Source organism: Falco rusticolus, chromosome 4 (assembly GCF_015220075.1).
Source record: "Falco rusticolus isolate bFalRus1 chromosome 4, bFalRus1.pri, whole genome shotgun sequence".
In the NCBI taxonomy this organism is placed as follows: domain Eukaryota; kingdom Metazoa; phylum Chordata; class Aves; order Falconiformes; family Falconidae; genus Falco; species Falco rusticolus.
The window spans coordinates 30,495,415-30,522,543 of NC_051190.1; the positions used below are offsets into that span (position 1 = coordinate 30,495,415).

At 44.8% G+C, this 27,129-nt stretch overlaps 1 protein-coding gene across 3 annotated transcripts in view; it reads left to right on the forward strand.

Moving 5' to 3' along the window:
• Nucleotides 1-27,129, forward strand: part of MAD1L1 (mitotic arrest deficient 1 like 1) — a 380,463-nt gene that overhangs the window by 228,779 nt on the left and 124,555 nt on the right. For all 3 annotated transcript variants that reach the window (XM_037385754.1, XM_037385755.1, XM_037385756.1), the window contains one exon: nucleotides 22,616-22,823. In XM_037385754.1, the coding sequence (XP_037241651.1) occupies nucleotides 22,616-22,823 (208 nt within the window). The remainder of the gene's footprint in view (nucleotides 1-22,615; nucleotides 22,824-27,129) is intronic.

Sequence of the window (27,129 nt, forward strand, 5' to 3'; positions counted from 1 at the left end):
GCCCCTCATTCTCTTTGGAGTAAAGTATAAAATAAATTAAATCTTGCTCTATTGCAATTACTAAGGCAGTCTCACTCCAGCTGGGTGGTAGAAAGGATGCTGTTTCCTGCTGTCCCATCGCAGTCAACACTGCTACGCTCTGTGTTGCCGGACCAGGTGCTAGGAGAGGGTAGCACTGGGTCATCTGGGTGGCTTCCCCAGCCTGTCTGTGTCAGTGCATAGCATATGAGGGGACAGAAGCAAAGCAGTGTCCTCCTCTTTCACATTGTTTTGTTTAAAAGTACAAAGTATGTCCTGGTAAGCCAAGGGAATGACGGAGAGAGATAATAACACACCCTTTGGTAAATTCTTTGGAAACATTCGGGTGGCAAAGAGGTGGTCCAAGCCATACAGCCTGCATCGTTGAAAAACACTGAACAACAGCAAAAAGGGGGGGGAGGGGGAAAAAGAGGGATGATCATCAGGGAAATTGCTATAATGGTAAGGTAATTAGAACACAGAATGATTAACATTAGTCAGTATGCTGCATTGGCAAGGACTGTGCAAGTTGACATAATAGGCCTCTTCCATATCAAATGTGTGGGTTTTCAGCATTCGGTTTAACACTTTCATGTGGCTTTAATAGAGTTCACAACTGAAACAGGCGTTTGGTTCTCATGTAACGTCGCACGATACTTTTCCTCTCCTATGGCTGCTGGAAGAACCTTCTTGTTTTCCTTTTTGTGTCTCCGGATTACTGAAGGACAAAAGCCACTCTCACCATGAAGTCCTTCTACTTTGTTTTGAACAATAGCCAGACATGAACTTCTGAAGTCTACTCTTCCTGTTGTGCCTGATGAAAATGGACTTCCTGCCCCGCCCCCCCCCCCCCAAAAAAAAAAAAAAAAAAAAAAAAGTATCTCTGAAGAGTTTCAGAAAATGGTTGTCAACTTCTCAAGGAGAAAATAAAAGTACTCAGGAGACCCAATACTGACATTCTCTTCTTTATGAGACTTTATGAATGTCTAATGCATCAACCCCCCCTGCCTGTTCATTATCTTTCCACTAACGCTTGGAGGCTCCCCCTGCCAGCACTCCTGTGCAGGGCCCTGGTAAGTCCCTTTGATTTGCCCAGAGTGAACTGGTGCAAGAAGCTACATTAAGTGCCATGTTTAATCACTGGGTTTGTAGCCTGATGGAGTTTGGAGCAAAAGAATGCAAAATGACCTCAGTGAAACCGACATGATCTCCCATCTCTACCAGTTGTTGCAGACTGGTGAACCTATGTTCTTCTTAACTACTAGCATCTCCACTTGCTCACGGACCAGGTCATTTAACATTTTATCTCCTTCTGTTTTCACTGGTTGCTTCTGACTAGGCTTGTGATATTTTCCAGGATCTGCAGTGGCTTTCCCCTTGCTGGGCTTAGACATTGGCTGTTGGCTGTTGTCTGCTATGTTGAGGCACCCACGGTAGCACAAGTTTCTCCCCTGCCTTTTTTTTCCCCCTCCCTTGCTTTTCCCCCGCCTTGGCATGCTGCAGAGGTCAGGCACATCCAGCATTACAGCCGATAAAATCTGATGGTGCTTTGTGGCAGAAGGCCCCTTGACATCAGCAGTGCTTTTCTTCCTCTCACCGCTTTAGTATGTAAATAAAACTCACTTTTTCTTTAAAGAGTGGGAGAGTGCACCCCCAAATTCCCCCTCTCTGCTTGGGTGCGCAGTGTGCAGGGGCCCTCGGGTCCCTCTCAGAAAGGGCCCTCAGAAAGAAATTGCAGTCACGCAGCTGTGCAGTGAATATGTAAAGAGTGTTTCTTATATTTTGTGGATTATTTTCTCTCTCCTGACCCCACCTCAGATGAAATTCCTGCACTTCATCCGTTCCTCTGGGCTGGGCAATCAGCGGATCGGATTGAGGTCTGTAAGGAGGTGGTGGCTGGGCATACCAAGCAGTCACATCAGGACTGAGGAGCCAAGACTAATGGGGAACAAGGCTGGTAACAGAAGACAGAGAAATATGGCAGAATAAGATTCATTAGGTATCAGATTCAATAACTGTGAAATGATGAGAAGTTTATGATCAAAGGCTTACTTCAAGCATTTTAATGACATAGTCATTTAATCCGTTTAAAGCAGATAGATAAGGAGTTAAGTGAAATCTACAGCAGTTGTCTTTCTGAGCTGTTTATGAACCTGTTACAGGCTGCAGATCACTGTGAAAGGCACAGGATGGATGCCTGCTGTAGTAATTGAATAGTATATAATGGGCTACCAGTCTTTACAGGCTGATTTACATATGAGGTCAGTAAAACTTAATGCAAAGGCTTGCGGTTTGTCTTAGAAGCATACGTGGTTCCTCAGCTATTTTTAATGTGTATGTCACTAGCAAGAGTACTGAATAAAGGAAAGGACAGAATTATTTTAAAACCTTTCTGTGCCAGGATATTTAAGTCCCAGCGGGTGCATCTCCTCTGGAGGTAACATCAGTATAGGCTGTTGCAGTGACAAGATTCAGATGGGCTCTGACACCTGAACCATCGTGTCGTCTGCCATGGGAATTACACATCTGAAAAAAACTGGTGGGGTCAAGGGGGCACAGAAGTTGTTCCTCATCTTTTTCCTTCCACTGTTGGACTTTGGCCACCCTCCATCCCTCTCTTGGTGATTCTGCTTGGTTAGTTAGCTTCCTTCCCAGCTTTTCTTGCCAAACACTTAAAAACTCTTGTTTGGACAGTTGGATCGTGCTTTGCTGCGTGTGCTCGTGCAGTGTGGCACACTCTTAGTCCCTTGTTCTGTCTAGCTTTTAGCCACCTGGCCACTCTGAATTACTTGGAGCCAGTTACGGCTGGAGCACTGTGTGTGTCTGCAGCTTGCACCTTTTTCTATTTCTCAGGTACTTGTTCTCTCCTTCAAAACTCCTCTCCCAACACACACACGCTCCTGGGTTTATAAAGTAGCTAATAGCTCCTGCGTCCCACATACTCCTTCGCTAAAGGAGTACTTTCATTAAACACTTAGACTCCGTACACACACTTTTCACAGCTGTGGAGAAGCAAGCAGAGGGGGCTCTTTCTCTACTCACGGCTCGAGGCTTGTTGAGCTGCTGGAAGCAAAGTAGTTGCCGCTGCTGCATTGCTGAGGGCTGGGTTACAGCACTGGCTGTGCGTGATGCAGACACAGTAGCAGAGTTGGTATCAAGCTGGTAGGGAACAGGGAGAATTTCCAAGGGCTCTAGGCCATCTTGTTTTCTACTTGCACAGAAAGTTGCTGTCCTGCAGTGGTATTGATTGGTTTTAAAATAGGCAGGTGATAAATGGAGATTTCAGGTGGTTCTGGTAGATGTGACTGCAATGGATAGAGGTGTTTAAATTGAGCCTGGAATATCTTCCCTTACCTCACACTGATTTTCTTGCTCATCCCAGGAGGGATCTGCTGATGTCTAGCAACAGCGTGGTCCAATGGAGGGGCCTCGGCTCTCGTCACTTGTGCTTTGCAAGGGAACTACCTCCATCCCGTTACTCCAGCTTCTCTCCCACACGCTAACTCCTTTTCTGCCGTGGTGGTTGGGATGCTTGTCACAGCTGCTCAAAGGGCTGTGCGTGTTTGAGAGAGACCAGCTAAGACTAAGCGTTGCAAATCCCTTGCAGCATGCCACAGCAGCCGGACTGTAGATCACATTTTAAGCAGCCTTGGGTCCACTCTCAGTCTGCATATTCCCATTTCCTGAGAGAGAATTGGAAAATAGTTTGCTTGTTTGAAAATAAGTAAAAATTGTGTTTAAATTTTTAGCACTAACAGCCAAATCACTCTTACTCCACTTCCCTGTTGCTCTTCAGTGTCCCTGTATTTTTCCAGCTACTGTTCTTTCCCAAGAGCTTAGAGACTGAGCACTTAAGAGCTTACTTGTAGGAAGTAATATATAAAAAACCTGATTTTAATCCGTCTTCTGCCTCTAAGTACTTGTTCTTTGAGGGTGCCCATTGCACTCTACTCTCACATGGCTGTTTCAGAGATGAGAGTGATCAGGACTAGCAGCAGCTGCCCAGACAGGGACTGGCAGTGCAGCACAGTGACCCACACACAGTAAGAGCAGTTTCCCACTTCCAACCCTGTGTCAGGGACGCAGGAACAAGTTGGTAATCTCTAAAACAAAGGTTGGCTGATCGTGGTGATGCTCACTACGCTGTGGTAGTGCCCTAGCAAAACCCATCCCTGACAGAAGCACGGATCAGCAGTAAGGGTCATACACAATAAAAAACAAGGGTTCAGGCTCTCTTGTTCACTAACTTAAAATATTTGGTAAAGTAAGCTTATCTCTGGAGAAGTAAAACCTCCCACGTGAATCTTCATGAGGTGTAGAGGCAGAAGAGAATGCTCAGCAGCAGTGAGAGGAAGATGGTGCTACAGCAGAGCTTGGGGGGCTGGTGACACTATCAGGGTTGGGGGACGTGGCTGGTTTTAAATCAACTGTGCATGGGTCTGGGTGGCAATAAGGAAGGAGATGGTACAAATCCCAGCTCAGCTGTGCGTATGACAGAGTGTGACTAAGTGGCTTCTGTGGAATTTATGGATAATTGCCCTGAAGCTTGGTCCCTTGTGCTGTGAAGGTGATGCTCAGGGCCTTGGCCATAGAAGCCCTTGTTGATGCAGTGTGGTTCAGAGAACGCAGCAGGAGGGGAAGAATTCAATTTTGAAAGAAAACGGGTTTGCAGCAATGCATTTCCTTTGACCATCTGTTACACCTGTCCAAACCCATCAGCTCTGGTACGTTGTCAGATTCTGGTCCAGTTCGGTTAGCCTGGAGCCGAGCAGCTTCAGCCCTTCTCGGGCACAGCTGACTGGTCTTTGCAGAGGTCGAGCCCTCGTGGCCACCTGCTCCTCCCAAGGAGGCAGCATGGACTGCCCCACCTGGTAACCCAGTGTTTGCTGGCCATCTCACCTGACGGAGCAGTACTCACCATTTCCCTGGTTCTTTGCCTAGCGGTGCTTTGCTTTGAATGGGAGACTATCTCATTTAGCAGCTTTTGATAGAGGCAAACACATTTGCGTGTGGTTTAACTTAATATACAGGCTGCAGAGCTGGAGTGAAGGCACTGATCAGTTCTTACAGTTGAGATAGCATTCAGAAAACAAATTAGAGTTTGCCGTTGGTAAGGATCCAGGCAGAATTCATAAAATTGAATAGTATTCTCAAGTTCAACATGGACAAGCTCATTACTGATCCAGAGAAAGCAGGCGTGTGTTGAGGAATTGGGGATGTTTGGGATTTTTTCTTTTTAGTACAGAGTGGCAGCCATGTTATGGTCTCCCGTAGGGGTTTTTTAATGGGGATTAGAATCACTAGCACTGGCAAGGAGGTGGTTGGGGGGAACCAAGCTGGAGGTTAGTGGGCCAGGTTTATCTATTATAAAAGACCGGTTTGTAGCCAAGTCCTGAAGCTGGCTTTCAGTGTACTATCTCATGATGTTTCAGGCATTTCCTGAGGGCAGAACCATAATTACTTATCCGTCTGAACCTGTGCTTGATGGACATGAAGAACCACGCTTGATGGACATGAAGAACCACAATCATGTTGTTGTTACTGTGACACGTGCATGCTAGGACAGAAATCATCTGGGATTACAGGGGCAGATTGTGCTTGTTCAAGCTGTTTGCTTCCCTGCTCCACTTCCACTCCGCAATCCTTCAGGTGCCTCGTTGTCTCCAAAGTTGCTCAAAACTAGATAGCAGATGCTGCCTTCAGAGGGCAGCTGTGGAAGCTGGACGGATGGCTGGCAGCAGGATGTTAGATAGGAACATGAGAAACAGTTCATTAAAGCTCTGGCTTTAATGAAGATGAACATATGTGGAGCATGGTTATTTCACAAAGAATGCGTACACGTGATCAAAAGTGATGTATGTAGAGATGAGTTGATGTTTTGTGACTTCTTTTTTTTGAGTTTTCACATCTCAGTTCATCTTTTTGTCTTTCTTCACGGTCTCCCAGTAAAGTAGAAATCCTTAAATTAACTTTACTCTCTATAAATCGGGACAGAGACTCCCTGATTCAAAGCTTACTGACCAAGAAAGATGGCAGGTGACAAACAGGTTTCTGTTCTCTGATTTTTTGCACTCTAATCACCGAATAAACTTTGTAGTTTTCCAGTGAGCTGGATTACATCTGTATGGATCAGCATGCATATGTTCAAGTTGTTACGACTGTGAAAAAGGCATTTCCTTTAGGGAAAAAAGGCACTATCTTAGTGGCTGTATCTTAAGTGTCATTCTGCTTTTACATCACCTAAGGATTTGAGCAGCTCTGCCACTCTGAAGTATTAAAATGAACATAGATTTGAAAGTATTTTTATATTTAGAGGCATTGATTTTAATATAATTTCTCTACAAATTAAAACTCTCCTTGAAAAAGATTAAAATGTCAGTGATAACATCTAGGTTCTTGTTATATCGAAGAGGAATAAATGCTGAAGTTACAGAATTGTCTGGAGGCTTAGAAAGTAAGAGGGAGAATTAACGATATGAGAGAGAATGGATGAAAGTATTTGGTAACACTTTTTTTGAGTTGGAGGAAGTGGATTGAGTCGAATTAAGAGGTTTATGGCCAAAAGGAATACCCATTTGGTCTCATCTGCTATATAACACAAAAAATAGTTTTAAGAGAAATCCCTGCCCAGTGACTTGTGGGTGCTCCACAGACTCTTTAATAAGATATCAAATATTGATTGCAAGATACTAAGTGATAGACAATGTATTGATTTCCCTGGTTAGCCATTCCTATTAAAAATAGATATTATTTCCAGTTCATGGACTTCACTGTGAGCTGTTGGGTTCTTGCTATGCTTTTGTTTGCTAGATTAAAGAACCATTTAGTGCCAGGTTTCCACTGAAGACCCTGATCAAATTGCTTCAGCCTTCTCCATAGTAAATGAAATAGTTTGATTTCCATTAATTTCTCATTGTAAAACGTGTTTTTCAAACCATGAATCATTCATGGAAATCTCACAACTTTCCTTAATTTTCAACAGCCCTGTTAGGCATGCACACCTCACCCAGATGCATTATCACTGTAGAGGTCTCATCAATGCTGCATTCAGAGACAATATTGTTTCTCTAGGTCTACTTATAGGTATGTAAAGATTCTCGCTCTTCCTTTTTTTTTCTTCTCCCCACAGCATTAAATTGGAGGTAACCCTTCGTTATTAACCGTGGCCAAAAGCCCTCTTCACAGACATTGTCTTCCGGAAAGTACCTGCTGTGTTGTATACCTGAGAGTATGTTCTGTGTTTCGAGATGCCTCACGATGCATTTGAATTCTTGTGGAATGGTTGTGCCCAGCACAATCAGATTTCTAAGCTATCTTTGTGGACTTTGTTGTTTGCTACAATTCTGCCTTTGTGTTATCTGCGTATTTTAGTAAGGATGTACTATTTCTTATGTCTCATAGGGGATGTATGCTGCATACGATTGGCCATAGAAGCAATTCTTGTGGCAGTAAGTGCACACTGCACTGTTAGTTCATTGACTTTTGGGCCATTAAAAACTACCATAGTCTGATTTGCATGTGCTAGTTTTAAAAAATAATGCAGTTTTGATACAGAGGCAAATATTTTACAGAATTCCTATTCTGTTATGTCAACACAGTTACTTAATTAACTAGACTTGAAATCTCTTCAAGTCTATTGAGAAGACCGTTTCATGAAATTGTGTTACTTGTTTTTTCTGTATCTTTTCTTTTAATGGAGTTACGTATCAGCCCTGTCTTTGTGAGCTAAGGAAATTCAGTTTACTGCATTCTAGAAGCTTCAAGAGAAGTGAACAAGGCAGCAGATAACTTGATCTGTATAAGGCTAGCTGGTTAATCTCATTTTTTGGTCTTCACAGTCTATTCACCAGCCAGTGCTGTCTCATTCCAACTGCAGCAAATGCAGGATGTGCAGATCAATAATGCCAATGGGTGATTAGTTATTTGCAAACTTCAGTAAGTGAATTCAGCCCATTCAAGGTTTTAAGTTGGAGAAGAAAGTAGAGAAGGAGTGACTGAGTGGGTGGAAGTTTCAGAAATGGATATTTCCTCTCCAGTGAAATGTAAGCATTGTTTGAGCTCCGTTAAGCAAGACGATGGCGAGAGATTTGTACTCCTTTCAGAGTGATTACAGAAAATATTATTTTTCTGAAATCACTAACGTAAAATGTACTTTGTCCCTTATCACCTCTCTCAATCTTTTTTATTTTTTTTTTTGTCTGCTGTTGACCTGCTGGAGGATAAAAAGCATACGTTTATGCAAGAAGATTTTATCGTTGTTCTTGAGGCCACTGTTGCCACTTCAGGCAGATGAATTCTGAGGTGCTCGTCTACTATTCAGTATCAGTTTCAGGCAGAAACTCCCTGCTTTTTCTCAGGTACATCCCAGATGCATCAAAGACTATTGGGGGGTTCTGCCTGTGAAGCAACTTGAAATAAATGCCTTTAGCCCCTCGGAGGACCTGTGTACTGCTGAAGATTGTAGTTGAAGTAGCAGTAATTGTAAGGTATTAAACCCTGCGTTAAAAACGAAGCAGTAACTGAAATATGAAAAATGACCAGGTAACTGCTACAAAAGTCTTACAAAGGAAAAACACATTCCTCCATAGCAAAATGTGATCTGACCCCTGAAAGTCAGTGTGATTGTGCCTAGAGATGTTGTCTGAAGGTCTGTAGAAGGCGATCTTTTACGTTTGCTCAAATAAAGCTGAAATGAATGCCTTCTCAACTGCAGCTTAGTCCTGTTTCTGAGTTATGCATGTGTTATCTAATTAAAACTTAATGGGAAAGAAGTAACTATTGCAGTGCAAGAGCGTGTTGTGCTGGCTGTCGTGTAAGGCTGAACTGTCCTCCGTGGTTTGTTATACAAAGGCTGAAGAACTGGTTTCCCACTGTGAAACACTAGAAAACTAGGATTTCTCCTCATTCACAGTTCTCTTTCATAAAAAATGTTGTGATTCATGTTGACAATGAGGAAAGTGATGATAAAATCAAAGCCTGAATGTTATACAGCAGGAAGTACTGTGTTTTTGAATGAGGCTTTGTAGGGCCTTAAACAGTTTATCGGTTGACCTGGCAGTCATAATTCTGGGAAAACTTGGCAGTAAAATTTGAAAACATTGCCCCTTCACATCTCTGTGCAAAATGTGCTTGTTGTTCTCCAGTCCATTAGCATGGTGAAGTAAAACTGGTGAAATAAAACCAAACAGGGGACAGGACAGTTGTATTTCAGGCCATTAAGTCATGCACTGGTGTCCAGACAGTTTTGTGTCTACCAAATATATTTCAAGATAGATTCAAATTGGTTTCAGCTCAGCTTTGTAACAGTCCAAGCTTGAATAAAGGTGTGTTGTTGGAGATGCATTGATACAAGGCAGGTTTAGCATGTTGGCAAGAGTCATTTTGCTAATGGGCCGGTGATACCAGTGTGATGTTTCTAGGCATTTTCCCATTTATTTCGTTCAAATTGCATTTAAGAAAAACAGTATGTAGTTGAAGCTTTGCAGGCAACCAAGAAGTATTTTCTCCCAGTGGAAGCCAAGAAAGTGTACTGAAGCAGATGGTCGTGCTGATGATGTAAGTCCCCCACGTGGACAGCCCCACACAGCACATGGGGTATGAAATGGGGGGGGGGAGGTGCAGCTTTTGTCACCTACGGAGCTGCAGCTTAAAGCAAAAACCCTGCCCTCGTGCCAGGAATGTTTTCCTTTTTGTCATGGGAGTAGAAGGGTTTAAACTGAAACTTTTGTCAGTAGACAAGGCACAGGTGCATCCCTGTGCTGTCCACGGCATGGATGGCTGCTCCAACCTCTCCCCTGCTCCATCTTACCTTGGTGTGGTACAGCTTGAAACCCCCCTTCTCAGCCAAGAATTTATTCCCGTATGGAGACTTTCCAGGTCTCATCAGTACAGTGGGTAAAGCAAAACCAAGTTACAGCTCTTGCTTCTCAGGCCATATTTAATAGTGAGGGGTATTGCTTCAGTTTGGATGTGATGTGGTTTATAAATATGCATGAGGATTTAGGGTTATTCTAACTGTGCTTTTTAATTCTCCTTGCATTGCTGACTCTTCTAGTCGAGGTTTCTTTGTATGCACAGCAAGCGGCTCTGTGACAGCCCTGTACTCTGCTGCCTGGGACTCTCTAAGTTTGTTAATCCCAAGTCTGTAGAAACTTTTATGTTCAAGGAATAAAAGGACACAAAATGACGCACTTCTGCGTGGGGACCATGGGAGCAGAGTGCAGCTCCTGCGGCGCTGGGTACGGAAACCTGGGACCAAAAGGCAGCATCACCTGGTGGGGCGGAGGAAGGAGATGGAGGAGACCTTCTCCATGCTCCTGGAGAAGGGGAAAAGAGCTCTTTTCATCAGGGATCCTGCAACTTGCTTAAATAAAGTAAGTAACCTGATCAAATGGTGAAAAGGGAGGGAAAAATCAAACATTTGCCTGTTTGCCTGAGGAGCTGGAGGCGAATGTACCCTCTGAATCGATATTTGGATGTTTTAGATACTGAGGTCTCTTACTGAGAAAGAGCAGAGCAAACAAAGAAGTTCTGCAATTCACATAGCAAAGTGAGACTGCAGTGATTCTGGTGAATAATGTAGGTAGCTCCATGGATAATTAAGACGGGTATGTACACGTATATACATTTTTCTGAGATGTTGGAAGCTCGCTGTTTGCTCTCTCACTTCTTCCCTCTACCAAATTACCCATTACTAGAGAATTTCCTCCAGGTACCTGGTTGGACCTTAAGGTGGTATTGGGGAAGACGAGCTATGTCAAGACAAGCACACATTGCTGAGAAGTGACTGTGACAAAAGAATAAAACTTGGCAATTCTCTCTAACTTTTCCTCGTCTCGATGTGTTGCAGGGACATGTTTGTTTTCCTCAATTTTATCTTCTGCTTGGCCAAAGCAGAAGGAGCGTGGGAGGCGATAGCCTCTCGCAGTGAGAGGCCTGCAAGTGGAGCTTGTTTAACCTTGAGCACGTTTGCTGTAAACACCCGCTCAGACGCTGCCTGGCTGCTCGAGGAGATTGTCAGGAATGAGTCCTCCACGCCGTTTGCGTCTGTCACAGTGTCTATATGATATGAAAGGGAATTCGACTTGCTCGTTTAAATGGATCTGCTTCCAGCTTGAGGCAGGGAACCTGTTAATGACGGCAGGTTAGCTCTGTGGAGCGGCCAGGGCTGAGGGTGCATGTTCCGGCACTGGAAGGCAGTGGTTTGCTTTGTTACCCTGCCAGGTCAGAGTTATATATGCAAGGACATATAACAGTACTTTTATATGCATTAAATTACAGGATCAAAATGTTCCTGGTGTACCTTGAAGCCTTTAGGACGTTTCAGCGTTGCTGTTTAATGCTGCCATGGTTGACCTCGGCAGCCAGCCTGCACAGTGTGCTTGCTGTACAAATGCACAACATGATGACAGCTCTCTTACTTCACACTTACACTTACTTTTCAGGCTTGTATATGCTCAGCTGAACTTTGATGCGTCCTACCATCAAATCATGAAGGTGGTGGCTTTTACATAATTCTTAATTCCTCATCTTTCTTTTCATATAAGATACTATCTAAAAAAAAATACCCGCAGAGGTTTTGCTTTTTGCTAATCAGATCTATTAGCTGGAAAATCTTATTACATTGTAGTTTTACTTTCCTTTATAAAGTCTTGAAAGAGGGACCTCTGTTGTCGTACTTCACCCTGACTCTTCCCTTCGTGTTTGAATACTGAGTGTCCCAGGCTAGCACAGCTGGTTTGTGCTGCTTTTCTCCTCTGGGATCTGCCCTTGGGATTCATTCCAAAGTAGAGCTTTACCACAAAACGCAGAAATATGGAGGGCATTAAAGTGAAATTTATAGAGCATTTGGGGAGGGAAAACTTTGAGTGGCTGAATATCTGCATTGATGTAAATACTACAAAAAAAACCTCACATCAAGTATCTTTCATCTTTCTGGTCTGTTTGTACAGTACCTGTATGTGCATGTTGCATGCAGAATAAGAAGACAGAGCAGTAAAAAAATATTTTTTTTTTTTTAAACTAAACTATAGGTACTTCTCTGGAAAAGCTAGGTTTGGTCTGACACTTCTCAACAGTATTCTTAACCAAGTACTTCATTTGTATGGGGAAATCGATAAAATGTTTTTTGAAATTCAGATCTATGACAGCAGCATTTCTTACCATGAAGTTGAGTCTTATCTCTGAAAAAGAATTTTTATAACTCAAACTATAAGCTCTTTGGGGCTGTTTTCAGAACACAGGTGCTTTTTATTTTTGGTGTCTTTATCAGAGGTTTTTGACCCATCACAGGTCTCCTCTGCACACTACTAGAGTGTAAATAATAGCAATTTTTTATGGACTTTGTTTTCTGGCAAGACAGGAATTCTTGACTTGAAAAAACTAGTGTAGAAACCCTGGAATTCAAATCTCTAGGTAGTAACAAACCATCCTAGAGGAGACTGTGATTTTCTTCCATTTCAGTAAAAGGAAGAGCAGCAATTGAAAAGAACCGTGAACCCTTGAATGCATTTTTACTTCTAGATTATCCCAACTCCATGCCATTCCATGTCTTGCTGTTCTGACTCTTAGCCTTCTTGTCACGTTTGTTTGCATCCCAGACCTCATCTGAATGCCTCACTCAATGCAAATTATAGTCTTGCATCCTCCAGGGGATAATGCATTTGAAAGTGGGTATAGAGAAAAGATCTTCTTTTTAAAACTGTACCTGAAGGGCTTCAGCACCACCGGTGAGACAGTTTAGTTTATTGCCTCTATTGCAGCAGTGCCCAAAATGTGTTACATGTTGTACAAAAAGATATGGTCTAGTGTTAGAGTGGTGTGATTAGGGTGATCAGAGCTTTTTGTCTGTGATACATCCTAACTCCAACTGCCTCTCTGTCTCATTGCTAATTTGCTGTAGATGCTGCGGCAAAAGAGGGCCACGGGGAGGAATATCAATGAGTACATGTAGTGTGGTAGGTCAGTTTAGGAAGGAACACTAGAAGTCTTTGGGGGAGAAGCAGCTGATCCAGGTGTTGGAGGTGGCATTACTGATGGAGCAGGGAAGGTAATGTGGGTTTATTCGTGTCACTGCATGTGAGGGTAAGGATCTGAAATCGGTTGTGCTGGTGGCAACTGTAGAAGGAGTTACTGGGGAGGAAGAGGCGTAACTCAGACTAACACAGACTGATTTCATTTCACTGTTCTGGAAATGACTAACACGGGTGGTCAGAAGGCCGTAGAAGACGGGTTGCCTGAATCAAGGTGTGCGGACAAGAGGTGATGTCACTGGTGCAAGGAGAAAGATCTTCCTGCTTTGGGGAAGAAGTAGCAGGAGCTGCACTAACAACTGGCTAAGGATGAAAAGATGCCCAAGTGAATTTCTGCTGCCAGGTTTTGGGGTTGTGTGTGCTGCAGATGTACATACAAAGACAATGGAGAGAGGAATGTGGGAAAGAAGGTAGGGGAACGAGCAGGAGACCTGGTGGGAACACGTAAGCCTTTGGCCAACATCCAGCACCTTCTGGGTGTTTTTTTTTTTCCCCAACTGTTTCTGATTTCCAGTGTGTGCATACTGGCAAAGCTATGAGGAGCAGGTGGTGGTTGTTGCTTATTTGTTAGCTTGCTTTGTCTCATCTTTGCAATCCATTTTTGCTAATACAGCTCCTGTTCCAAGGGCTTTAAAGATCCCTTGGTGTAGTTACCTTCTGTGACAGTGGGAGCTGGGGCTGGTGAGCGTGCTGTGCTTTGTGCACTGGGTACAGAGGGAATTCTCTGGGATGCGGTTTACTTTGGGGTTTGCTCTAATCACTTTAACAAGCCTGAGCAAAGAAACAAAAAGAACAAAACCAAGAAACAGAATTTCCATTAAAATGGCATTTCCTGAGGTAGGATTAAGCTTTCTGAGACTGCCTTGTACCAGGTGCAGAAATGCTGCTATATCCTTTTGTAGGAGGGAGTTGAGTAATCACTTTTTTTTAAAAAAAAACCCAAACTGTTAAAGTAAAGATAAAATAAAGGTAGACCAGGAGAAGCTGCTCCCCTATATAGCCAGGCTGAATCTAGTTAATAAGCTACTGCAAAAAGAGTTATTGGCGACCTTGCATGTGCCTTTCAGGTGATGAATTCCACTTTTGCCTTCCACTGTTTCTCTGTTCTCCATCTTTGAGTAAAATTTCCAGTGAGTATTGATGCAGGACTAACAGCAGACCAATTCTTGACCATAAATGCTATACCATTACCTGCAAGCTGAAGATAAATACATTTAAAGACGACTTCTAATGATTTGTGACTTCTCTGCTTTTGTAATTCAGTAAAAGCAACAGGGTATCTATTAGCTGTGTGCAAAGCCCATGTACACATGGGGCCGTGTTTACTCACAAATACCACATGTTTTTGGAAAAGCAAAACAGTAATTCCATAACCATGAAGCCTTGGGAAAGGCATACATTTCTGCTGCAGCTTGAGCTGTGTAAAGGATCCCCTGTCAGGAGGAGGCACTGAATCCCAAAACCAGCTTGCAGTCCCCAAAGCAATGTCAGCCCTTCTAGCAGGGCAAGCATCAGAAACTTGGATTTTGCAAGAGTTCAGTAGCTGGAGCCTGACACAGCAAGAGACCAGCCAGAGGCCTTGGGTAACATTTTGTCACAAAACTAAGACAGGAGACAGTCACAGGTGGGAAAGAGTAAGCAGCAGCCTATGGCTGATCTGGACACTGGTTTTCCACAGATTTTTTTGTTCACTCCCCAGCTCGTGCTGCCTTCTGTCAGGCTCAGCATCCCTTCCCTGCAGGGAGATTGCTGCTGATGTGGAAAGCTCGGGCAGAAACTCCTGTGCTCACAGTCACAAGCCACTGGTGTTACTGGCCAAGGCCACTGGGCATCCCCTGGCCTTCATCCCTGTGCATCTCTCTGATCTTCAGGGTCTTCCTCCACTTTCAGCATCTTTCTCCCAGCCAGGATCGTCACCTTCTTTGCAGGCCCTCTTCCTTCTGGGACCACTTCTGTTGGAAACCCCTCTTTTCATCACCACCTTTCTTTCTGGAACCCCAAGCCCCTGGTTTTCCCCATCTAAATAGGCCAAATCATCAATCAGCTTCTGATCAGCCTCCTAAGCAGTGATTCTGTCTCACATCTCTCTGTCTTTGGAGGATTCAGGATGTGCCACTTTTGTTTTAGTCCAGGTCTTACCAAAATTTACAGCCAGGGTGTGATTGCAATGAACAAGTAGCATCTTCTGCTCGAGAGTTCAGAAGTTCCATTTTGGACATTCACCACATGCATATACCTAATTAATCTGCCATGTGTTAGTGTTCACCATTTAAGCTACTTTTTGCCTCAATGAGGTAGCAAATGGAAGCAAAAGCATTCCCTGGCCAGTTGGATGCTTTTCAAACACTCCCCTTCCACCAACCCTCCAACTGATGCTTTATGTTTTATATCTGTATTTAAGAAACTTTCCCATCTGTCTCCTACAGATAGATGCAGTCTTTATTTTGGATGTTCCTCCAAGGTAACTACTGACCCATTATTTCTTTAAAGCTGATACAATCTATTAAGCTCCTTAGATTGTTTCTATTTAAGTTCCCTGGCACTGAATAATGCGTCCCAGTTTGGAAGCCTTATGGAGATTTTTCTCTTAAGAAGTCAGCATGGAAACAAATTCCCTGGCTAAGAAAGCAGCAGTGTGTATTGCTTGTATCTGGGTGGCACTCAGTGTGTGCAAGAGGCGCACCAAGAAGAAATGGTCCTCTCGCTGAAGAGCTTCCAGTCATCAGCCTTTTCTCAGCAGGGGCAAGCACAATCTGTTGCATCGCAAGCGAGTAGCGATTAAACTCAGCTGTCCATATGCTCTGCCAGAATTTATTGTGCTGCTCAGAAATCACAGTCTTTTAAGGCTGACAGACGTCAAGACTATGAAAAAATCAGGCACTTAAGTGCATGTCAGCCTCATCTATGGTTTTTGACAACTTGGCTTTCAAAGGCATCGAACAGGAGGAGCCTATCAGGATGTGAAGTCAGCTGAAAATCCTTAACAGTGCTGGCTGGCATTGTGTGCTGACAGTCATTGCCTCCTTGGGACATGTGAACTTCTTTAATTTCATTAGTGATGTTAGATAAACGTCTTCACAACGGTTGAGACTATTCCCTTTGCTACCAGTTCTACCTTCTGATTAGAAATATCTGTGGTAGATGAATAGATCTTAAATGGAGTTGTTAAGCACTGAATGTTTCATCAAATGTAAACTGGGCTGCACGGTTTAAAGTACTTTCTTCTTACCTGTGGGCCTGTGAAAGAGAGTTGAGAGGAAAGCTTTTATAGCTCCTGCAGAAAGACATCCCTGAATTGGGACTGTGCAGTTTTCAAACAACCAGGAGGAGAGATGCCAGAATAAGTTCAGCCCTTTTCAAGGTGCTGTCACTGGCAGCTTTCATTGTTCTTCTAAACAACTCATCTTCTAAAGGAAAAGTTTCTGTTTTTCAGAGATTAAAGCAATCCTGTCTTCATTCATTGCTTCGTCACTTGACTGATTCTTCCCTAATAGGGAGATTACTTAGGAAGTTTTTGAGCTATAATTTCAACGTGTAGACCAACGTACTGACTGTTTGCCAATAATACAGTTTTTAAAAATGACACATAGCGTCAGCACAATTATCTCCTTGGGGTGGTTTTTTTTTTCAAGCTGGGAGATGGAAGTGGGAAGGAAGGCAGCAGCGTCTGACTGGAGCTTGTACCGCTGTTCTAGATGGCAAATTGGCCCTGTTGCAAATTCACTTTTCTGTAGTCTTTTGTCAGAAAGTTTACTGGTAGGCAGAGTCTTAGTAAATAGTTCCACCATCTGCCAAAGTGTGCTTTTAGAACATATCACATTAAGACAACCGTTGTGTGTTGCATCCTGCAGTGGCTGTCCCACATAATGACTGTGACATTGGGTCAGAAGTGGTGGGATGGTTCTTCTCAGTGGTCTGTGAGAGTTTCCCTTGTGCATACCCTGGGGCACGAGTCTGAAGGAAGGCTGAGGAAAATGCATCAAAACAACATTATTTCATAAATTGTGGAACATATTAGCATGTGGAGTCAACAAATCATCTATGTAAAATGTCCGGTGCCCTTCTGAGAGCACAAAAATGGTTTTGCTGCCTTAAGCACCAAATCAGCTAGTTAGCATCTTGCTTTCCAGGAATGAATAATTCACTCTTCTACTAAGTGTCAACCAGACTTGGTTGCAATCAATCAAGGTATTTATTGCTTCTTCCTAAATTGAAGCTCTGTGTACATTTTTCTGACAAATCTGAATTACTGGCTCAATGTTATTCCTTGAAAGAAGAATCAATGAACGCCAGCAGTTCTCTCTAGTTCAGGTTATTTACTCTTCAGCATCTCTACAATTTCCAATTTTTAAAGTATTAGGAAAAATAGGGGTAAAGAGGGGGTGCTGCTGAGAAAAGAACAGTAATGTATCATCTTCACTCTCTGAGACGCTGGCCATGGTGTGCTGATGAGCAGAAAGTCCTACCAAGTTATCTCCTGCATGAATCAGGGACAGGGTGGCCTTGCAGCAAAGGGACTGTCTAGGTCATATATCGGTTGCATCCCCCAAACATCTCATATTTCTGTATAAAGGTACCATGAGCTTAAGTGGATGTGGCTGATACTCACATTCAGGCCAAGTTTCCAAACCTGAAGCACACTCACATGCTTCTTGGAGAAATCAGAAAAATGGTAATCCCTTTATTGCAAGATGCTTTTAAACTCTGTTAAGCAATACCTTCTTGCTTGTGTCGGTTCAGCACAGAAGCAGCATCTGGAGCTGCTCCTGGGCAGGTGCTTGTGAAATCCCAGCTCCTGTTAAAGAGCATGGCTGTCTCTTCTGTACCGCACCTTTCAAATGCCACTGTTTGCTCTTCCTCATCTAGATTAGAAATGATTTTCTCAATGCGCAAATCTGGTTTAGGTCTTCTCTCCCAGCACCCAAAACGCTGTTTTCCAGGCTTCTGTTGCAGAGCTGAAAGGGCAAAATTTTTGTTAGTAAGAGTAATTTATTGTGGGCACAAGGGCAGTTGATGGAGAAGACCAGCAATCTGCATTTTCCAGAGCTAAAGGGATTCCAGGAGGAAGTTAAGTTTGCTTTCCTCAGTCTCTGGTTTCTTACCATCGTTGGAGTTTCATTTCCTTTGAATGCTAGTGAGATCTTAGTGTTTCTTTGCTATCTGTGATATTTAGCAGTTTCCAGCCATGACTTTTCCTAGAGCGAATCAAAACCTTCAGATCAAAACCTCCCAACCTTCAGAAATTTGGAAGAACACTCCAAACAATTGACTTGTGATGCCATTTTGGCTGTCTGGTATTACATACACATGCAACTGTTCCCTGTCATCAGAAATGGGCTCTGGTCTGCACTGTTTCCATGGTAAGCTTCCTGCGTTTATTTGAAAATCCATAGGATGTCGGTGAATTTCCCAGAGACGTAAGTAGTGCTCTGCTTGGTGCGTCTGTGTAAGATGGCAATGGGTCTGGCGGCAAGGGTCATCTCTGAAGACCTGTTTTCATCTCTGCCACGGTGCTCCTAAGGAGTCTCAAACTGGAGACTACATGTTTCCATTCCTCTGCTCCCCTCACATACCATGTCTACAGGCTTTGCTGTCTGTTTTTTGGGGCGTTAGGTGGTAGTTTCTTGTGGGTTTGTACAGGACCTAGCATGCTGGGATCCCTGTCTCACATGGTTTCTTTCAGGCATTCCTATAATACAAACCAGCAGCACTAATATTTTAGCTGTAGGGAGAAATGTACTGGTTTGATGTGTGCTGTGTAGAATAAAGAGAAAGCTACTGCCCCTAGCCCAAAAATGTGAGTAGCATAGCAAATATGTTAGTGAACTCCCAGAAATGTTAAATGAGATGGATTCTGCCACAGCCTTTGTATCACAGTGGATTTTTAAGAGATCCACCTGTCTTAGTGTAGCTTCAGACTGATGTGCTGAGGAGCACTGATGTGCCCCAAGAATAAAGCTGAGTCTGAGTGCTGAGTTTTAGGGCATGGTTTTTCAAGGGGGCATGTTATAAAAGGAAAAGATAAATGGGCTGAAAGAGCTATAAGAGCCAAAGCACTGCAGCTTCATGGCGGGGCTTTACTGAAAGGCCAGAGAAATGTTTTGAGAGAGTAAACAACCTGCAAAACAAACAGACTAGCACAGCATGGGTTAAAGCAGTCCTGGCAGGAAGGTAGCAGCAGTCTCCAGGTTTGCATGGCTTTTCCTCCACACTGAGATCCTTCTGCTGTCTCGTGCCTGTGCATGAGTGTCTGCAGTGATGGTGCAGTACAAAAGCGCAGGCGATCTCTGCGCTGCGCGCTGGAGCCAGTGTGGTGGTGGCAGCTGGGGCGAGGAGGTGTGATCTCTGCCTGACCTTGGCACTGCAGCCAGCGAGGGAGACAGGGCCAGAGCCGCCCTTCACAGCTTGTCAGAAATACCACGCTACCAGGCTGCGCAAGGAGAAGCGGGCTCCGCAGCTCTGATTTTAAAAGCATCCTTTTGGCAGCCAGCATAAACCCCATTGCAAACTTTGGGGTTGAATCTCTTCCCTTGAAAGGCAGACACAAGGGTAAGGAGTGCTCTGACCTGTCTGGAAGAGTCCTGAAATGCAAATAGCATGAAAAGTTGGATAGCTGGGTGCGGAAACAGGTTTCTAAATGCCAGTGTGTTGCTGCAGAGAATATATCTAATAAGCTGGCGTTACAGCTGTCTTCATTTCCCCTCTGTTCCACATCTCCCAGATGCTGCCTGTGGTCCCAGTCCTTCAGTTCTCTCCTAAACTTTTCTTGACCAAAGCCGTCAGTGGGATTATTTCTTCTCTTGGTGCTAATGGCCTGTCTGACAGGTCCAGGCTGTTTGTCTCAACTTCCCCGGGGACGTGGGGTCATGAAGCCCCACTGCTGCCAGGCTGCAGGATAGTGCTGCCCACCTAGGTGTTCCCATATGTCTCCTGAGCAGCACAAGGCTTGGGCAGTATGAGAACATGCATCACCTGCCCGGTACATGGCCAAGGGCTGGAAGACCACGTACTCTGACTTCAGGGAATGTAGACAGCTGGGAAGGGTACTCAAGGTTTCCATGCCTGAGTTTCTGTGGTTCTCTGGAGTGAGATCCTTGGACCAGGGCAGCCGTTTGGGGATTCCTGTGTCTGTCCTCCTGTGTTAGGGGCTTCCTCCCACCCCCTCTTGGCCCAGGACATACAGAAACAGATATGATCTCCCTTTGTTTTTAACTTGTGCTTACATTGTGAAATAGTGACTGTCTCTTCTACCCAGATGGAGAGATGTGGTTAGACTGATTTCTCATGAGGAGCACCATATTGGGTTCTCACAGTAGATATGAGCAGCAACTGTACCCCGTGTATTTTTTCTCTGGGAAACACAACAGTGAGGGCATCTGCTGGTTTTTAGGTACATCAGTACTTTCCATGCCAGTTGTGCATTCAAGATTTCCAGTTCTGCAGTTTTAGATTATATTTTCGGTGGTGGATGCAAGAAAATATTAACCTCTTATTCACCAGCACATGGACCCCATGCTTTTGACCAAAAGTGCTTTTGGATTACACTCCACGTCTTCTCCCAGCTCCAAATTGCGCTTCCCCTTTGCCTGCATAACTGACAGCGCCCTGCCAGCCGCAGCTTTGGCTGCTTCTCCTCTGCAGCGGGACCTGTCTGCCTGGCATGGCCCGGGGAGCCAGCTGGCAGCGGGCAGCCAGCCTTGGGGACCGCGGGCAGCCAGCCTCGGGGACCGCGGGCAGCCAGCCTCGGGGACCATGGGGGACCCAGCCTCGGGGACCACGGGCAGCCATGCTCGGGGACCATGGGGGACCCAACCTTGGGGACCATGGGGGACCCAGTCGTGGGGACCGTGGGCAGCCAGCCTCAGGGAATGTGGGGGACCCAGTCTCAGGGACCACAGGGTGCCAGCCTCAGGGACCGTGGGGTTCCAGCCTCGGGGACCGTGGGCAGCCAGCCTCAGGGATCGTGGGCAGCCAGCCTCAGGGATCGTGGGGACCCAGCCTTGAGGACCGCAGGGGAGCCATGAGCACCACAGCACTGCACAGCACTGGCATGCTGCTGGACCCAGACCCTGACGCTGCTCACCAGCACCCACACCTCTTCCAGCTGCCTTCTGCTCAGCTAACGTCTAGGAAGTGATTTTGAAGGAGAATTTTGGTATGGTTCCTGCAAGAGGTCACTGGAACAGCTGTGAGATGTAGCAGACATCACATGTGAACAGAAAAAGTGCCCAGCTGGCCCTTACCCATGGTCCATCCAGCCCAGAAGAGCATCTCTGGCCACAGTGATGGAAAATGCTCTTTTGGGAGAGCCCACAAACATGGCCACGCTTCCCAGTGCTCTCCCAGCAGCCAGAGATGCTGGGGGATGCTCCCCTGGCACGGTCCATTTATGGAGCTGTTGTCCATGACTTTGTCAAACCCATTTTTGAACCAGTGCTGCATCTGCTGCCAGGCTCTGGGGCAGCAAGTTTCAGCAATTCACTGCCTGCTGCGGGCAGAGGTGCTTTTACAGTATGTGGGTGGAGTATTTTCAGTAAAATATGTTTGGGAATGGGATCTGCTGGGGTCTTTTACCATCAATGACCAGCAGTTCAGGATGAATTTGCTCAGTCTCTGCTCTGCTTTGCATGAAAAAAACCCACATAAAGTTCTAGCACGTCTTTAATGAAAATGAAATGATAAAATTGGGATAATACCTACCTCATGCTGCTCTTGAGGGTTAATTAATGTTTACAAAATGACTTTAGGTCCTGAGATTTAATTGAAGAAAAAATATTACCATATAAAATGCCTTTTTATGCAGGCACTGCTATAGGGTTTCAGCTGGGCAGAATGCCGTGGCAGCCAGCATTAGCACATGCTTTGCTACTTTTATGGTCGTGAGGCTTCCTGTAGTTTATATGAAAATTGTCTCTCTGAAATCACAAATGTAACATCAGTGTTTTCCTCTCACTTTGAAAGAATATTAATTTTCTATCTTAGGACTTGACTGACTATTTAGACTGCTATAAATACAACTCACCTCTGAGAAAAAAGTATACAATGAAATATCTGTTCACTTGCTTAGGACAAGCTGATACACCTTGCTAATGACTCCACCATCAGAGTCGTATGGACGTTGCCGGCTCGTATGAGTAATAAATTAGGCTAGTACTGGGTGTCCTGCTGTAGTTTCAGGGTGTATTTGTGTGCTCATTATAATCTTCTGCTATAAAGAGATTTAAAATACAGCTATAAAACTTCATTTCTGGAGTTAAATTTAACGGTGGAGGTGTCAGCCAGGGAGCAAGCTCTATTGAGTGGGGATTTTTGTGGGGGGTTTTGTTGGTTTTTTCTTTGTTTGGATGTGTTTTGGGGTTTTTTTGTTTTTGAAAGAGAGAGTAGCAAGAAGGAGAAGCAATACAGGGTTTGGCTGACTTCAACTGTTGGAATAAAACATTATCACTGCATGAGTGTCCCTTTTTCTGCTGTAACATTTTTTGTCTCACACAAAGAGTGATACTGGTTGGGTGGACTTGGAGGCTGGATCAGTTACTCAGTCTTCTTCTCTTGTTTCTGCCACACAGGGTGACTATGATCCCAGCAGAACCAAAGTTCTTCACTTCAGCATGAACCCAGCAAGCTTGGCCAAGCAGCAGCGCAAGGAGGAGCAGCAGCATCTGCAGGAGGAGTGTGAAAGGCTGAGGGAGCTGGTGAGGGTCCTTGAAGGAGGCGGCTCCATCTCTGGGAATCTGGAAGGAGTTGGGAGTTTTCAGTCACCACAAGAAATTGCAGGTAGGCTTGCTGGCTCCTGGTCGGGAAGATGCACTTATTCATCCGTACTGCCAAAGGAGCTGGCTGCAGAAGCAGATGGAGACATTGCAGACAGTGTGCTTGATGGACCGGTTATAAGGAAAATGAAAGAAGACGGGTTGATGCAGGAAAGAGTGTATGTGTGGTGGCAATCCTGTGGCAGTTTGGTACAGAGGGTAGGTGGTAAGGAGAAGTAATAATAATCCATATCATTTGCCTGTGATAAATGAAATGCCAATACAACAGCCTTCATAGGCTGGTGCTGCCGATGGAGTAAAAGGAAATATTTCCTTCCTTTCAGGGCTGGTTTAGCCCTTGAGGTAGTACAGACAGCAGGAAATAACTTTCATAGCTGCAGGGAAGCAAGTGGTTGAAATCTTTTCAGACCTGGCTTAAAACAAATGAATATTGTTTATCAGTGTATATGTGCCCCATTAATCACAGCTATGTTCAATACTCCATGAAAACAGAGTATATCTTTCACCGAGCTAAATACATTTCACAGAATCTGTGGCTCTTCTCCAGCGCAGTCTGTCCTCCCTTCACATACCTGAACAAGAATTTTTACTACAACAACCCCAAAGTCAACACCTCCAGACATGCTCTCAGACTCTGTAAATCAAGGTAAAGTTCTCAATAAATCATGACCCATCACCTGCAACACTGCGAGGGAAATGGGCAGAGTCAAGTCATGCTGCAGAGCCCCAGAAATCTGACTGATGTGACTCTCTTGCATGGACCTTGCCCTCAAAACGATTTTGTTAGAGAAGAGAAAAATGAGAGAGAGCTGAAGGTCTGTGTGCAGCTAACCTGTTGCGTGCCAGCAGCACATGTGTGGTCAGTGTCCAGAGGTCAGGATGCTCCCTCAGATGCAGCTAAGAGGGCAGAGCTTTCCTTGAAGGCTGTGTGTGCTGGAGGCTTGAGACCCACAAAAGGGCAGAGCCATGGTTTAAAGAAAATACACAGAAGGAAATATCTTTCACTGTTATGACACCAAAATTCTCTGCAAGTAGCTTGCTTGTTCTGCCATTGCTCAAACAGTAGTACTTCATTACTGCTAAGAATGCGTTTGTTCTGGCATCTCATAATGCATTATGGTGCTATATAGCCTTAAAAATACGACATGAGAAGTCTAGATGGGGTGGTTTATAAAGTGAAGAGCTGACTGGGTGTTAGAGGTACAATGACAGTTTGTCACTGTTGTTAGTGGATGCTCTAACAAATGTGTAAGCATTAAACACTTGGCTAACATTTGAGGAAGACCGCCTTTGTCTGTAAGAGCTTCCAGTCTGAGACCCCGCTGAGACTCGAGTAGTTCTTGGGGGTGGCAAGAGCACTGCGATTTTAATTTTAAATGCACTGGTGTTTAAATTATGGTAGATGCTGCTGCCCAGTGCCCTTGCCTGCCGTGATGCCCTCGAGTACCTAGCACACATAATGCCACAGATGCAGGGGTGACCGTGCCCCTCCAGCCCAGGGCGCAGGGTGCCAGTCAGGGGCAGAGAGGGTGCAGAGGTGAGGTCAGCTCTGTGTCTCTGCCGCTGATGAATGAACCTCTGGGGTATCATCTACAATAATTAGACCATTTCTTCTGGGAGAACGCATTTCTCACATAGGCGTCCTGTGATTTGTTATTCGTAATTATTATTCTGCTGCTTTTCACGCAGTTGCTTTTAGCTGTTCGTGAGGTGCTTCTGTTGCGGGGATGTTACTAGGTTTGTCATTAGCTCACAAGGAATGCATTTTTAAAGCTGTTTTCTCTTCTGCCTTTGATACTGACAGGAAAACAAACAGCTTACTGGGTTTCAGGGTGTTCCCAGCCTCTCATATATGTGATGCTTTTTTTTCCTTTTGCCCCAGTCCCATGCTACATCATTCTGACTTCTGGTCACCAACTGAAATGGGAGCATCAGCTGCAGAGCCTGGCAAGGGGGTGGGAAATACTTCAGTGTCTTTTATCACAGTCACAGGAGGGCCCTTTGCGTTCTCAGAGTGGCTGTAAGTGCATATGGCAGCGGTTAATGTAAACAAAATGGGAAAAAGAGCTGTGAGTGAGGATGGAGAAGCCCTGTGAATGACTGTCTTTGAGACCAGGGCACGTGCATAGTAAGCCAGGTTATTTAGAAAGACCTTGGATTTTTTCTTGTATTTTACGTGCTCGTGTGCGTCACTGTCATGCATGGGGAACGTTGCCATAAATAGTCCCAGACCCTCCTTTCTGCTGCAGGAACATTCAGCGGTATGGTAGGAGGATAAAGACTGTTTATATTAGGAAGTGCAGGAGATGCTGAGGATGTTACTGCCCTGACTTGCAAGTTTAGCAGGTGTGTCTGAGCTGGCTTTAAATGAGCCAGATGGATGCCAGATTTGGCCTTCTTGCTGGGGCAGGGCAGAGCTCCTGGTGGGTTAGGGGACCGTTCCTCAAGCACGCCGTGCAAGCTGCATCCATTTTTGCATTGACTCTTTCCTGCTCAACTCAGCATCTGCAGTGTGGATGTTCCAGGAGTGGTTTAACAACATGCCTTCACGTGGCCAGAATATTTACACTGTCTCCCTCGGGATGAGAAATGGAAGATCCAGCTTTCACTGTTTTCTTAGGATCTCAGCAGCTCTGCCCACAGGAACGGCTGCCATATGCCTTCCATTTTAGTGTATTTTCAAGGTGTGAAATGGGGAGCATGTGGCAGAAACTCCCTCTGCTCTGTTTGTCACTGTGCAATTGGCTGCCTTGGGGAAGGAGGTTTATTGTGCATAATGAGGGAGCAGGTTTCAGTGAGGTTTGTGGAGCTGTTTCTGTACAAAAATAACAAAAATTCAAATTTTTCTTGCACCCCTTTCTGTCAGCTGCATCACCCATATGTCTGTTTATCCACCTCATTTGTGTAACACATGCAAATTCAATTCTCTGAGCTTTTGGGGTGGGAGGTTGCTCATGTCAGAGTTGAATGGGATGAAGGGAGGCTGAGGACAGAGTAGGGGAAGTGGACAGAAGCAGGGAAGACAACAAAGGTCATATGTAACTTTGTATTTTGCCTTTTGACAGCCAAAGGTAAATGTAAGGGGTTTATTGTCCTGTTCTGCCATATAACCTGAGCGGTGTATTGGCAGGGGTGAGGGATTTGGGTGGCCTCTAGCCAGTCAGGTTTGCTGTGCTCAGCAAGCCTGTGTGATCTGCAACAATTACACTTAAGGTTCCAAGAATTACAATTATACCAGCCCAAAAAAGGCATTCAGGACAATGATGTTGATGGTTTTGATAATAATGTATTGGCCATTATTAAATTCGTTTACTGGACCCGAGTGCAGCACGTTTTTTCTGATCATGGTTCTGACTCCTGGATAGGTAATAAGGAAATCATTACTGTGGACGTTAAAGCTCATTAAATGTGACTCTATTAAAAAATCAAGGTTATGCTGGACTTTAAATCTCTTTGAGCATAACCGCTGGAGGCTGCAGCATAACCTGGCAACTTGCCACGTAGTTCAGTGGTCCTTTCCTCTCATTTATGCCGTAATAGTCTCTGTTCAAACGGGTACTGGGGCTATTGCGCAGGAGAGCTTTGAGCACTGTGAGCTGTAACAACGTGCTGCCCTTTTGCAAAGTATAAATTTGCGCGCAGGGTTGTGCAGTCTTAATGGGGCAGATCTGCGACAGCCGCGTGATGGGAATGGGCTGTAACTTTATGGGTGTTTTGTTTCTCTCCCGGTGGCTGCCCAGCTCCGGGTTGTGTAAGAGCAGGGTGCACCAAGGTCAGGCTGCCATCTGGGAGAGGCTCCGAGTCCTCCTGTCTCTGAAACAGGGATGCAGATTGTAACAGCTTTGGAAAGGTGGCGCAGGGCATCACTGCCCAGATTTGGAACCTGTGCCAGTTCTGCATTTCTCTTTCCTGTACTCTTCACACCTTCCCTCTCCTCTTCTGTTTCAGGCTGCATCTTCTGGGTTTTTTCTTCTAGCTCCATAGCTTTTCCTGGTGGTTTTTTTCTGTTTCTCTCTAGGCCGCTTTCTGTTTGGATCTTGCTTTTTTGTCTTGTGTGGTTCTGGTGGACCTCTTGATTTTTCTGGTGCTGCTAGAGATGGAATTCGGTCTTAGCTGCAAGCAAATAGGTAGATGGCAGCTAATGGGGAGCTGGCAGAAGTAATGGCTTGTGTGTTGTAGCAAGGCACAGGTAGAAATGAGAATGCTTCAGGTGCCGATTATTTCTCTTTGTGTTCTCATCTTAAAAGTAGTGTATTCAAAGGTAGGAAGGGGTGACCTGTGGAAGCTGGTTCCTGACTGAAGAATGCAGT